General features: G+C 52.4%; 2 protein-coding genes across 2 annotated transcripts; both read right to left on the bottom strand.

Moving 5' to 3' along the window:
* Nucleotides 1-4,596: 4,596 nt before the first annotated feature.
* On the bottom strand, nucleotides 4,597-5,163 carry LOC105151142 (protein GVQW3). The gene has a single exon (XM_011064686.2). The coding sequence runs from the start codon at nucleotides 5,161-5,163 to the stop codon at nucleotides 4,597-4,599; it is 567 nt and encodes a 188-aa protein (XP_011062988.2).
* A 1,903-nt stretch (nucleotides 5,164-7,066) lies between these two features.
* LOC147909074 (uncharacterized) lies at nucleotides 7,067-7,762 on the bottom strand. The gene is made up of 2 exons (XM_087408275.1): nucleotides 7,502-7,762; nucleotides 7,067-7,390 (listed from the first exon to the last, which is right to left on the bottom strand). Exons 1-2 carry the CDS (start codon nucleotides 7,760-7,762, stop codon nucleotides 7,067-7,069), a joined length of 585 nt encoding a protein of 194 aa, XP_087264401.1.
* Between the last annotated feature and the right edge of the window lie 5,060 nt (nucleotides 7,763-12,822).

Genomic DNA, 12,822 nt, shown 5'->3' with positions numbered 1-12,822 from the left:
AACGGTAGCCACAGCCTTTACCACTTCCTCCTCGGAGACCGACTGATCGACATCGATCAACCTTATCTCCGCACGGCGAACAGGACGCACGACGCTAACTTTGTCCTTGAAATCGCTCTTCGCCAGCACAGACTTAAGGCGATCCACAAGCGCCTGTGCCTTGGCTCCCGCCTCCTCGCCTCCGGGAATCTCAATAAGAAAACTCTCCGCCTGAGCCCTCCGGATCCTCGTGTTGGCTATGTCAAGTTCCTCCAGGGAAATCTTCCCTCTCGCCAACCTTACCATTTCCGCGTACGACGGCGCAGAATTGTCCGCCGCCTCCGCGCACTTTAATAAAACCGCCGCAGTCTTGGGAGCACGAAACGAGACTCCCTCGCGGCAAGGCAACGCGGTATCACTTTCGAACCCTGTGTAATAGGGCGAGATATTTCCGCGCCCTTCCCACTCCCGAACACGCCACCCGCAATAGCGGCATAAGAAGCGCGAGTGATTTTCGCTATACCACCGGCAGCCACGCGACGCGTACCACCAGCTCCAGTCGAGGGGGGTGGCATCACACCTGAGTCCGCTGACTTACCGGTTTTCCCGTCAGGAACGTCTTTCTTCCCTTTCTTTTTCTTCCTGGCCCTTTTGCGCGCACGCTTGGAACCCACTACTGTCCATGGCTCACCATCCATGGGGTACGTCGGCGAAGGCGGTGGAAACTCCGCACACAGAGCTCCCGTAGGCTCCACTTCACCCTTACCACGCACATTTCCCCTGTCCACACGCGAGTCCCTACGAACATCCGGAGCGATCCACGACGAGTCCATTCGGCCTATCCTGTCAGCTCTATACAGCCGGGGAAGCATATCCTCTAATCTCTTACGGACCCCACCAAGAGGTAGCCTATAAGCAGGGAACAGGTCTCCAGTCCCGCGTGTCTCCTTATCCGCGACAGGATCCCGCCGCCGCAAGGAGTGTCTCCCGCGATCTCAGAGTGGATCTCAGAGAGGAATCGTGCATAGGGACAGTCCCCTCCGAGGAGGGAATACGATCCCTATCACGATCCCCATCCCTCAACGACTGTACCGTATGCCTGAGGGACTCAACCTGGTTCCTTAAGGAGACTTTTTCCCGGCGCAGAATGTTCATCTCACGGCGAAGTTTAATCACCTCCCTCTTCAGGGCGAGGTTGTTAGCTCTAACCTCGTCTGACGGCCTCGAGCTCTTGGCAATGTCAGACAAGGCGCTGCACCGCGATCTTTCACATTCACACCTACCTTTATCTGCCTACGGACAGCACCATTCATTGTCAAGGTCCTCCTCTCGGCCTCACCAGCGATGTCCAGGACACGTAGTGTCTCCGCAACCACCGACTTCGGTGACATTTGCAGATAAAGGCCCGTGACCTCCTCAACAACGATCTTCTGATTTGAGGAACGTCTATCGTCCAGATTGCACTCGACCAAACCCTTCCTCTTCTTCAGCACCATGTGCTCCCCTCTTCGAGACTCTGAAGAAATCTTCTCTGTCCCATTCATCATCCGCTAGATCCAGCCGCTTCGACGATATTCTTGTCAGAGCGTGAGAGCCAGGGGCATTACTACCCTTCGGCTTGCATCCCCGCTTCTTATCTTTGTACGGGACCTGCTCAAAGGACGAAGAGAGATCCCCAATGTCCTCCACTGGAGTAGATCCGAGCGAGACACTGTCACTCCACGAACCCGCGCGATCTACGTCCATTCCCTCGTCACTAGATGCCGGCAGAGTAAGATCCACCACACCCATGTCCTTGTTCGGGCCAAAGCCGCCAGGAGCCGACGTGCCAGCCGACCCAGTATCGGCGACAGGGGAGTTAACTATCTCACCCGCCACTACCCTTATCCTCATTTCTTTAGGATATTTTTTAATATCTACAATCCTCGGCCCCCTCTTGGAACGCAGGACTCTACCAGAAGAGGCAGACCCAGAGGCCACCGAGTCCTCGGCTCGCAACAGCGTCAGCTTCCGTGCGGTCCAGACGCAACCGCAGCTCCTTTCTTCTCTGCGGCAACGGAGACGGCGAGGCAGCACCAGGCTCCGCCCGCTCCATAAGTCCAGAGGGTGCGGGTTTCTCCGTACCCAGAACACTCTCCACAGCTTCCATCCAGACGATAGCAAATTCAACTGCAGGGCCTGTCGGCAATCCTGCAGTCAGCTCATCGCTTGATGACGACATGCCGGGGGCAGGGACAACACTCGATCAGCCGGTCCTGAGTTCCGATGCTCAAGTGGTTCTTCTCATTATCGGTGTCCGTATCATCAATTCTGGTTGTCGGCGTAATGGTACGGCCGAGGAGCACGCCGACCATCTCCCCGGTCCATCTGCAAGTATTACGGCGTTGAGTTGATTCGCCCCATTGGTGTAGGGAAGAAAAAGCAAAACTTCCACTAAAGAAAAGCTCACCCACACACCGACAGAAGAGTCGACAAACCCTGTCACTGTTCACGCACGACACGGAGCACCGCCCGCGAAAAGACACCAGACCAACGACACTCCAAGTCTTGAGAGCACAAGGTTGTGATCGTTCCGCACATCACACCAGAGTGGTGGAGAACTAGTGCAAAACAACACCACGATACCCAGCCAGCCCTGTCCCTCTCATAATGGGACCTCACCCAATTCCACTCCCCTGGCCGCTGTTGGATGGTTCACCCATCACCCATTCATCCCGTGACCGCGCACCACTATCACGGGACAGGAGGACCATTTATAGAGGGCCCATCTCGTCGTCCGAGAAGTCGGGTGCAATCTCGGACGCTCGGCCTCTCCCAGTGGTGCAGGGGAAGAGATTACGAGAGCTCAGGCACCGCGGGTTCGCTGAACCCATAGTGGAATCATATCATGATGCATCCGGGAGTGCCGGACATCCGAAATGATCCCTCCTGCAGGACCCTAAGTGCTTTTTTTTTTGTTTTACGAGGGAGGAGAAAATCTTCGCTAGCCCTCACTCGAGGGGGACCCCGAAGGGATACCCATCGGGAGGAGAAGACATCCAGCGACCCGCACCACTGGATGTGCCGGATTCAACCGCCCCGTGATCTCGAGGAATACACCGGAGCGGCCGCCTACCGACTAAAAATTCCCCCCTTTTGCGTACTACCGCACAGACAAAAGGAGGGTACCCCGGAACCGCTTTCTTGCATATCATCAGGGTATCCCCCAATCTTTAGAGCTAGTATGCTCTTTCCCGCCATACGAGTTCACCAATACTATTCTGCAGCACTGTCTCTCCGCAAAATACACACAATGAGTAGCAACTCACTCTAACGTGAACATACCTGTAGGGTCATTAATTAATTAACTTAATTTTATACACATCTCGCTCTCAACGCACAGCTATACAGAACTATATATACAGGAATATATACAAAAATACGTACACCCGCATACACCCATACACTAGCGACGCAAAGCCACTACGGCTCCTCATCGGAGCTATGCATATACGGAAGAGAGATCAGCGCACCCCCTGGCGGATTTAATCCCCGCTCACGAGCGCGCTCATCCTCCTCCTTCCGCCGCATAACCACCTCGCACAAGTCCACAAAAACGGACCACGCTTCGGGAGAACGCACGATGGCTCTCACCACCGCCCGGAAGGTTCTATCAACCCCCACGATCTCCAGCAGCCCACTCTTTCGCTCCGCCCAAGCCGGACAGAAGAGAAGAGTATGCGCCGCCGTGTCTACCGCCGTCCGACAGAATAAACAGATCGGGGATTCCCGCCGTCCAATCTTGCATAGGTAGGATTCAAAGACCCCATGCCCCGTTAGAATCTGAGTGATATGGTAGGTGAGCGCACCGTGTGCCCTCCCCATCCAGATCCCCAAATCCTCCACAAAGGCGCCCCTTACAATAGCACCAGGGCATCCCGAAGGCTGGTCAACTAGACGCTCACGCCACTACGAAACAGAGCGGCGATGCTCCATCTCAGCCAGTATTGAGCTCACCCGAGGAGCAATATCCCCATCCCTAGCTATAATCACCAGCCGCCGAAAATATGACCTTCTCAGTCGATCTGCAACTACAGGGACCATTATAAAAGTAATGCGCATTTTCTGGGAAAAATAGATTTATTGATCGTAAGGGTACAAATGCTCAAAATTCTACAAAATACTCTCCCCCTGAATCAATACACTTGCGGAGACGTGTCTGCCACGCCTGGAAGGAACGCTGAAACTCCTCGACGGGAATGTCTCTTAGGAACGTTGTAACATGCTTTTGGATGTTTTCCACGGACTCCCAATGCTTTCCTTTCAGCTCTCTCTTCAGACGGGGAAACAAAAAAAAGTCGCACGGAGCCAAGTCGGGACTGTAAGGGGGCTGGAGAACCACTGGGATGTTGCACCGGGCCAAGTAGTTGGCAACGATGAAGGCTGGGGGCATTGTCATGGTGGAGCTTGATCGCGTCTTTGATGTCAGCCTCACGTGCGCGACCCAGCGTTTCAATCTCTTGAGCACCTCCAGGTAGAAGGCTGAGTTGACAGTTTCTCCCTGCGGTACAAACTCAAAATGGACGATTCCTCGGACGTCAAAAAAGACAATGAGCATCGTTTTGATGCGAGACTTGCTCATTCGCGCTTTCTTGGGGCGGGAGGATATTTTGAGTGCCACTCGTTGCTCTGCCTTTTCGATTCTGGGTCGTACTCGAACATCCAAGATTCGTCTCCGGTTACGACAGAGTTAAGAAAGTCCGGCTCATTTTGAATCAAATCCAACAATTCTTGACAGCGCGAAACTCGAAGTTCTTTCTGGTCTTCCGTCAACACTTTCGGCACAATCTTCGCGCAGACCTTGCGCATTTGCAGATTCTCCGTCACTATCTCATGTACCGCAAATGTGGACATGTTTAGGGTGTCAGCGATGTACTGGATGCTCAATCGACGGTCGGAACGCAAAACTTCGCACACACGATTCACGTTTTCGTCGGTTCTGGCCGTTGTTGGGCGTCCAGAACAGGGTTCGTCGGCGACCTCCTCCCGGCCCTCCTTGAACGCCTTGTGCCACCTCCCGGACTGTGACCTTGAAATGCAGTCGTCCTTGAAGGCCTCTTGAAGCATCTGGAATGTTTCGGTTGCATTCTTTCCAAGTCGCATGCAAAACTTGATGGCGTATCGCTGTTCAAGCGAACGCTCCATCGCGCCGTGTTACAAAGTCGAAAAACACACTTCACGCGGAGGCACGTCTTTCCACTCAGACTGCTCGGAGCAAACTGGCGACCGGCTGCCTTGAAAGGGCAGACCCCCCACCACATTTCCCGACCCATTTTACCCCGCTGCGATGGATATTCGCGTCACAATAAAATCATGCGCATTACTTTCATAATGGACCCTGTATATCAAATGGAACCACCCCCGAGCCGCAGACTCGTGGGAAATTGTACGGTATCCACGGATTATCCTGAGGGCGAGCTGCTGTTGCGGTCTACGCACATCCCTCAGGATCCCGCGATCACCTGCCACAGTTTGCGCCCAGATCGAAGCGCCATGCAAAACAACTGACATGACTGTTGTCGCCTACAAACGCCGCCGCCGCTCGCCAGGACCGCCAATGTTGGTGGTAAGACGCGCCAGGGCATCGCCATGCCCCAAGCCTTGGGCAGAAGGAGGCGGAAGTGGTCTCGGAAGGTCCACCGCGAATTCAGAGTTAGATCCAGGTATTTCACGACAGACCCAATCGAAACCACCACCCCCTCAACCCGAATAGTAGCACCGACCGGCATTCCCTCGGCTGAGAAAGCCGCAGCCTCGTTAGTCTTAGCAACGGAGACCCTCAGCCCAAGGCGTTCTATAGAACGGATCACAAAGGTGGTCCCCACCTCAGCCCTCACACGCGCCTCCTCGAACGAATCAGCATATGCCATTAAAAGGGTATTGTCTGCATAACATGTAACCGAACATCCGATCGGCAGTCGGAACCTCAAAATAGAATCATATCCAACGTTCCACAGGATCGGTCCCAACACAGCGTCGGTCCCATACTGGCCGTCCGCGACACCCCCCGACGCATCCAGGAAGGCATGCAGTCTACGGACCACTACTCTTTTTTTTTTTTTTGATAACGGAGGGGAAATGCCTGACGCATACCCCGAGCCTCGGGAGAGAGCCCGGGGTTATGTGGGGCTTGCACTCACTAAAACCCCTCCGAGTGTCCTTACCTGGCCTTGCATGAGGGACTCCCAGGAACGCGTGCAGCATACTTCTGGGAGTCCCTCAACGGACCACAACCCTCTCGAAGAGTTTCCCCGCCTCGCTTAACAGGCAAATAGGCCTATACGAGGACGGGGAAAGATCTGGCTTACCCGGCTTTTTAATAAGAACCAATCTGGCCCTTTTCCACTCACGCGGGAAGTGCCCCTCCCTGAAGCAACCCGTGAAGCATCTGGCCCACAAAGAAACAAGATACTTCATTGTGTCTTTAACGACCACACCCGCGACACCGTCCGGGCCAGGAGCCTTCCCGGACTTAATATTAAGTCCGGCCTCCAAGACCTCCTCAACCGTGACCGCAAAATCGTCCCGCCATATGAATGACACATCAGTGCCCTATGGAGAGCAATCCGTTGAGAAGAGAGTCCCGACGATATCTCCCACTATCTCAGAGGGGAGCATCCTCACAATCGAGGCACCGCCCGCACGCAGCTTTTTAAGAACGACCCGATAGGGCATCCCCCAAGGGTCCCTATTCAAGTCGTCAATCAGTTCGGCCCACAACTTAATCTTAGAGCGGACAATCGCTCTCCTGAGGCTACGCCTAGCCTCCCGTAGGGCATCCCAAAGCTCGCGTAGGGACTCCCGAGAGGTACTCCTCTTCGCACGCGCACGCATGAGACGCCTTCTGCACGCGTTGCAGCCACGGCGAAGATCTACGATCTTCTGGTTCCACCAGTAAGTGGGGGGTCTCCTCGGCAACTCCCTCCTGGGCATGGAGACATCCGAGATATCCCGGAGCAGCCGATCCATCCGTTTAGCTCCAAGCGCGGCATCCTCAGGAATACCGTTCCAAGCCGAAAAGACCGCCGCGGCTTCCAAAAGATCCGGATTAATTCTTCCGACAGCCCATCTCGGAGGCCTTGAGAACAGTCCCTCCGATAGTGGGCCCGGTCAAAGAGGCATTAATTTCGGAAAAAACATATTTATGATCCGAAAGGGACTCCACCTCCGATCCCATGCGCCAAGAGGTGATCCTCCTAGCAGCAGAGGATGACACCAACGCGAGGTCAACACACGACACACCACGCGGATGCACGCACATCGGTTTCGAAACAGCGTTGAACAAGTGTAAATCTAATAGTCCCAACCAATCCATCAGAAGTTTACCCCTCCTGCTGGGTTGTCCAGGGTCCCAAACGTGCGTTGGAGTCACCTATAATAAGGTAATCGGGCGACCCATCACTTCCCGCACTTTCGCCTCCAGCTCGCGCAAGTCATATAGAAATTCACTATTACGAAGACTGGGAGGAAAGTAACATGATACCACGATCATATCCCCCCAATCCACCGCCGCGAACCGCGTGCCTCTCCAACGAGGAGAGCACGGCACCCTCGAACGACTCCACTGCCAGGTAATAGCGGCTGAAGGAGGAACGTCCGTGGAGGCAAGCCAACGATCGTCCTCCGGAACACGATTCGGCTCCGATACTGCGACCAGCCTCAAATTAAATTCCTCGCAGACCCTGGAAATTAAGTCCTGCAAGGGTCTCGACCGGTTAACGTTAATCTGGGCCAGCCTAGCCATCGACTGTATTCATAGCTGACTCCTCGTCCACAGGAACCGGGGCTCCCCGATCAGCCCCAGCGGATGCACTCTCCACACAACTCACACTCTCTCTCCTTGCTGGCACTTGTCCGCGACCATTAAAGGGCGTGCACTCCGTCGCCCCGGCGCGATGTCCCGCCGCGAGACCCCTAGCCGTACACTGGGCAATGCGGAGGCAGCCGGCAACTAGCGGCCCTATGCCCATCGTTCCCGCCACAATGGAAGCACCATGCAGAACGATCCACCATACTCTGGCAGTTCATCCTGGTGTGACCCACCGTCAAACAACGGAAACATTGTAGTCTCCGCTTCGCTAAAGGCACAATACTAGCGGAGGACCAATCGAGTCTAATCCGTCCGACTTTTATTAATTTATTCGCACACGTGAGAGGACATTGCACCCATATCATGTTAAGTCCCACACGCCCTGGCCTAAAGGGGCCAATTCTAATGTCTGTAGTAGGAACTTCCCCAATAGTAGCCACCGCCTTGATCACTTCCTCTGCAGTTACAGACTGATCAACATTAATCAGCCTGATTTCCGCGCGACGAACAGGACGCACAACACTAACTCTGTCCTTAAAGTCGCTTTCAGCTAGCACAGCCTTGAGACGATCCACGAGCGCCTCCGCCTTAGCACCCGCCTCCTCACCTCCAGGGATCTCAATGAGAAGCTTGTGCTTTTCGGATCCGTGTGTTGACAATATTCAATTCTTCCAGGGAAATCTTCCCTCTTGCCAACCTCACATCCGCGTATGACGGCCCGGAATTATCCTCTATCTCTGCACATCTCAGTAGAACAGCCGTAGTCTTTGGAGCGCGAAATCGAGATTCCCTCGTGACAGGGCGACTCGGCACTACTCTCGGACCCCGTACCGTAGGGCTTCCGCATCCTTTCGGCTCCCAGATATGCCACCCGCGACAGCGGCATACGAGACACGGGCAGTCTTAGATACATCACTGCTGGTAATATCCCGACGCGTACTACCAACCCCATTCAAGGAGGGAGGCATAACACCCAAGTCAGTTATATTTCCGGCTTTCGCGCTGGGAACCTCAACTTTCTTCCTTTTCTTCTTTCTGGCTTTTTTACGAGCACGTTTGGAGCCTGCCACCGTCCATGCCTCACCCCGATGGGATACGTCGGCAAAGGCGACGGAAGCCCCACTCGCTGAGCGCCTGTTGATACAGCCTCACTCCCCCCACGCACAGTACCCTTGTCCACTCGCAAATCATTACAATCGTTCGAGGCGATCCGCGACGAATCTACCATAATGATACGTCCTGATCTGTCACTTTGATGGGTCGAGGAGGCACATCCTCTAACTTTTTGCGAGCCCCACCAAGAGACAGCCTATATATCGGAGGCATGTTTGAAGGCCCAGCCTCACACATCGCCTCGACCACATCCAGTTCCCGAAGCCGCGAAGAGCGCTTCCAAGAGCGGCGCGAAATAGGAGAGTCGCGCACAGAAACGGCCCTGTCCGAGGATGGAGTACGATCCCTGCCGCGATCCCCGCCTCTCAACGATTGCACCGTACGCTTGAGAGATTCTACTTGATCACTCAAGGAGACCCTCTCGCGACGCAATATATCCATCTCGCGACGGAGTTTCACAACTTCTATCTCTAGGGCAAGATTATTAGCCTTTATCTCATCCGATGGCCCCTTAGCGATATCAGACACCAGACGCTGCACCGCAATTTTCGCAACATTAACACCTATCTTTATTTGCCGACGAAGAGCACCGTTCATTGTCTGGGTCCTCCTCTCGGCCTCACCGGCAATGTCCAGGACACGCAGTGTCTCAGCTACAACCGACTTCGGAGACATCTGGGGAAAAAGTCCCGTGACCTCCTCAACAGCAGTCTTCTGATTAGAGGAGAGTCTGTCATCCAGGTTGCACTCAACCCAGCCTCTTCTCCTCTTCAGACTTTGTGTTTCCTTCTTTGGGATCTTGGGAAAAAAGTCCTCTCTATCCCACTCGTCGTCCTCCAACTCTAACCGCCTGGACGATATCTTCGACATAGCGCGAGAGCCAGGGGCATTACTGTCCTTTGGCTTACGTCCCCTCTTTTTGCCCTTACGAGACCTGTTCAAAAGAGGATGAAAGTTCCCTATAATCCTCTACCGAAGTAGACTCGAGCGAGACACTACCACTCCGCGAACCCGCACGATCCACTACCATCCCCTCGTCACTAGATGCAGGTAAGGTGAAGCCCGCCACTCCCGTGTTCCCAACCGGACCAAAGCCGCTGGGAGCCGATGTGCTAGCCGAACCACTGTCAGCGACGGAGTTCACGATCTCATCCGCCACCACTCTTATCCTCATCTCCTTGGGGTATTTCTTCATCTCCACAATCTTCGGCCCCCTCCTGGGATGCAGGACTCTACCCGAAGAGGCAGACCCAGAGGCCACCGAGTCCTCGGCCGAAGCGGCCGCAGCGTCAGCCTCCATGCGGTCCAGACGCAACCACAACTCCTTTTTTTTCTGCGGCAACGGAGACGGCAAAGCAACCTCAAGCTCCGCCCGTTCCACAAGTCCAGGAGATGCGGGTTTCTTCGTACCCGAAGTATCCTTCACAGCTTCTATCCGGAGCAGGTTCAACTGTAGGGCCCGTCGGCAACCCTACAGTCAGCTCATCGCTTGATGACGACATGCCGGGGGCAGGGACAATACCCCCGGTCAGCCGGTCCTGAGTTTCGAATCTCAGGCGGTTATTCTCGTTATCAGTATCCATGTCATGTGTTGTATAGGTTGCCGGCGTAAGTACGGCCGAGGAGCACGCCGACCAACTCCTCGGTTCGTCTTCGATCTTCTTCGGCGTCGAGATAGCCGCCACATCGATGTAGGGAAGAAAATACAGCAAAACTTTCTACTGGAGGGAAGTTCACCCACACATCGATGGAGGAGTGTCAACAATCCCGCCACAGTCCGCGCACAACAACCACGCGCGAAAAGAGACCATCGGACCGACGACACTCCCATTGCAAAAGGCACAGATTTCGATCGCCCCTCACTAGCTGGGATAGATCTCAATTCCCCCTCACTTGGCCGCTGTTGAGTGGTTCACCCACCACCCATTTATCCCGTGGCCGCGCACTGTCTTTACCACGAGACAGGGGGACCTTTTATAGAGGGCCCACCTCGTCATCCGAGAAGTCGGGTGCAATCTTGGACGCTCGGTCTCTTCCAGTGGTGCAAGGAAAGAGATTACGAGAGCTCAGGCACCGCGGGTTCGCTAAACCCGTAGTGGAATCATATCAAGATGCGTCCGGGGATGCCGGATCGCATCAGAGATGATCCCACCCTCTGCGGGGACCCTAAGCGCCGTAACAGAAGATCCTGATAACCTCTAAGCTCTAACACCCGTCATTTTCTAATAGGCTGTGTACCTTCTGTCATTTCCGAACCGTCCATTGAACACATAAAACTTTTTTACCTTTCCAGATGGCAATTAATACGACAAATGACAGAAAGTTTTTGGATTAGATGGTTCAAAGAGTGCCTTCAACGCTACTATGCTAGATATAAGAGGAACAAACCCATGCTCTTCCTAACTATCGGGGATCTCGTTCTTGTGGTCGATGAATGATATCCATCGTGCAAATGGCCTATCGGATATATTATTCAAACTCATCCTGACAGACTTACTCGAGTTGTTACCTCAGTACTGAAGCGCTCTATTGGGAAGATATATACTCTTCCATTTTTTCACGAAACGTTGTGATATTTTTCTTTTTTTTTTTTCATTAACATTGTTAATGAAGGTGGGCGGAATGTTTAAAGTTACTACTCGAAGTTTATCTTAATGTATATTGGTAACAATGTAAGTTGGATAGACAGAGGCAGCGCTGCAGATGGGGGCGCTAGTGCACGTCCATCTTGTCTTAACAACCTCCCCGCTCTGCTCGTTTTTTCATTCATCTTGATTTTTCTCGAGTTAAATAGAACTCTCTCGTGTATACGCACGTTTACAAAAGTTGAGTCTAGAAATGCTCGGTCTTACAAAAGTCGAGTCTAGAAGTGCTCGGTCTTACAAAAGTCGAATCAAGAAGTGCTCGGTCTTACAAAAGTCGAGTCTAGAAGTGCTCGGTATCTGTGATTGCCTCACAAGCCCAACTTAATCAAACTCTCGCTAAGCTTAGGAACAAGGATCCGAGTATCGTACCTTACAAGTACAGGTATCACCTACAGAGTGCTCACTTACACGAGGTTTTCGAGCCATCTCGGATCAATGAATCGAGTATATTTCATGACGATCCTCCCTGGTGTATTATCGAGGATTATAGACAGCATTGAAGTTATTATAAAGAAAACGTAACATTCAAGGATATAAAAACTTACGCTAGGTCCTCACGTACGACTTTATTATCATTTGATAATCATCCAGAAATCCGATCCGGATATACGCAATGGTTTTGATACCATTCTTGGATGAAATACTGTAATTATTGTAATACTTGATTATTCTTTACGTTACGGTGAGTACAACCGCCATTTTGATTCAGTATCCTTTCATTACGTGTTCGATGGAATCAATTTATTTATTCGATGATGTTTTTTGTGAATTGACGGTGACTCATCATAATAATAGTAGCAATAAAATATTATAATTTAGTTCAAAATTGTTATTCTTGCGTTAATATTTTTCCTGCTTTATATTTAATATAAAAATTTATATCCATTTTTCCTAAAGGTATATCAATTTTAACTTTACGAATGTTTTTTATACTTATATAAGTATTACTATTATGTATTTTGTATTACTATCTATGTACACACACACACACACACACACACACACACACACACACACAATGCGTCTTCGCGCGGCCGCTCTTAAGGGCGATACACAATCGCAATAGTTGGGCGTCAAGCACGAGCAAGCGTGCCACTCTTTCTCGAAATTACGCGATATTTTCTTTATACAATATTCTAACGAGCTGTAAATGTCGACGGGCTCTCAACCGGTAGCTCAGCTTCGGAAATGGCAGAGAGGGTGGTTCATAGTCGAGGATACCGGATCGTTTGGAGG

Source organism: Acromyrmex echinatior, chromosome 7 (genome assembly GCF_024713525.1).
Source record: "Acromyrmex echinatior isolate Ae372 chromosome 7, ASM2471352v2, whole genome shotgun sequence".
NCBI classification, from domain to species: domain Eukaryota; kingdom Metazoa; phylum Arthropoda; class Insecta; order Hymenoptera; family Formicidae; genus Acromyrmex; species Acromyrmex echinatior.
The sequence above is the reverse complement of the archived record's forward strand: the minus strand, read 5'-3'. Positions and strand labels throughout refer to the sequence as shown.

Excerpts from the sequence above, each read along its gene's own strand:
- LOC147909074 (XM_087408275.1), bottom strand. The coding sequence starts at position 7,762 with ATGGCTAGGCTGGCCCAGATTAACGTTAACCGGTCGAGACCCTTGCAG. Across the intron at positions 7,391-7,501 it reads ATTGGGGGGATATGATCGTG|GTGACTCCAACGCACGTTTG; the intron begins GTATCATGTTAC and ends ACCTTATTATAG.
- LOC105151142 (XM_011064686.2), bottom strand. The coding sequence starts at position 5,163 with ATGGAGCGTTCGCTTGAACAGCGATACGCCATCAAGTTTTGCATGCGA.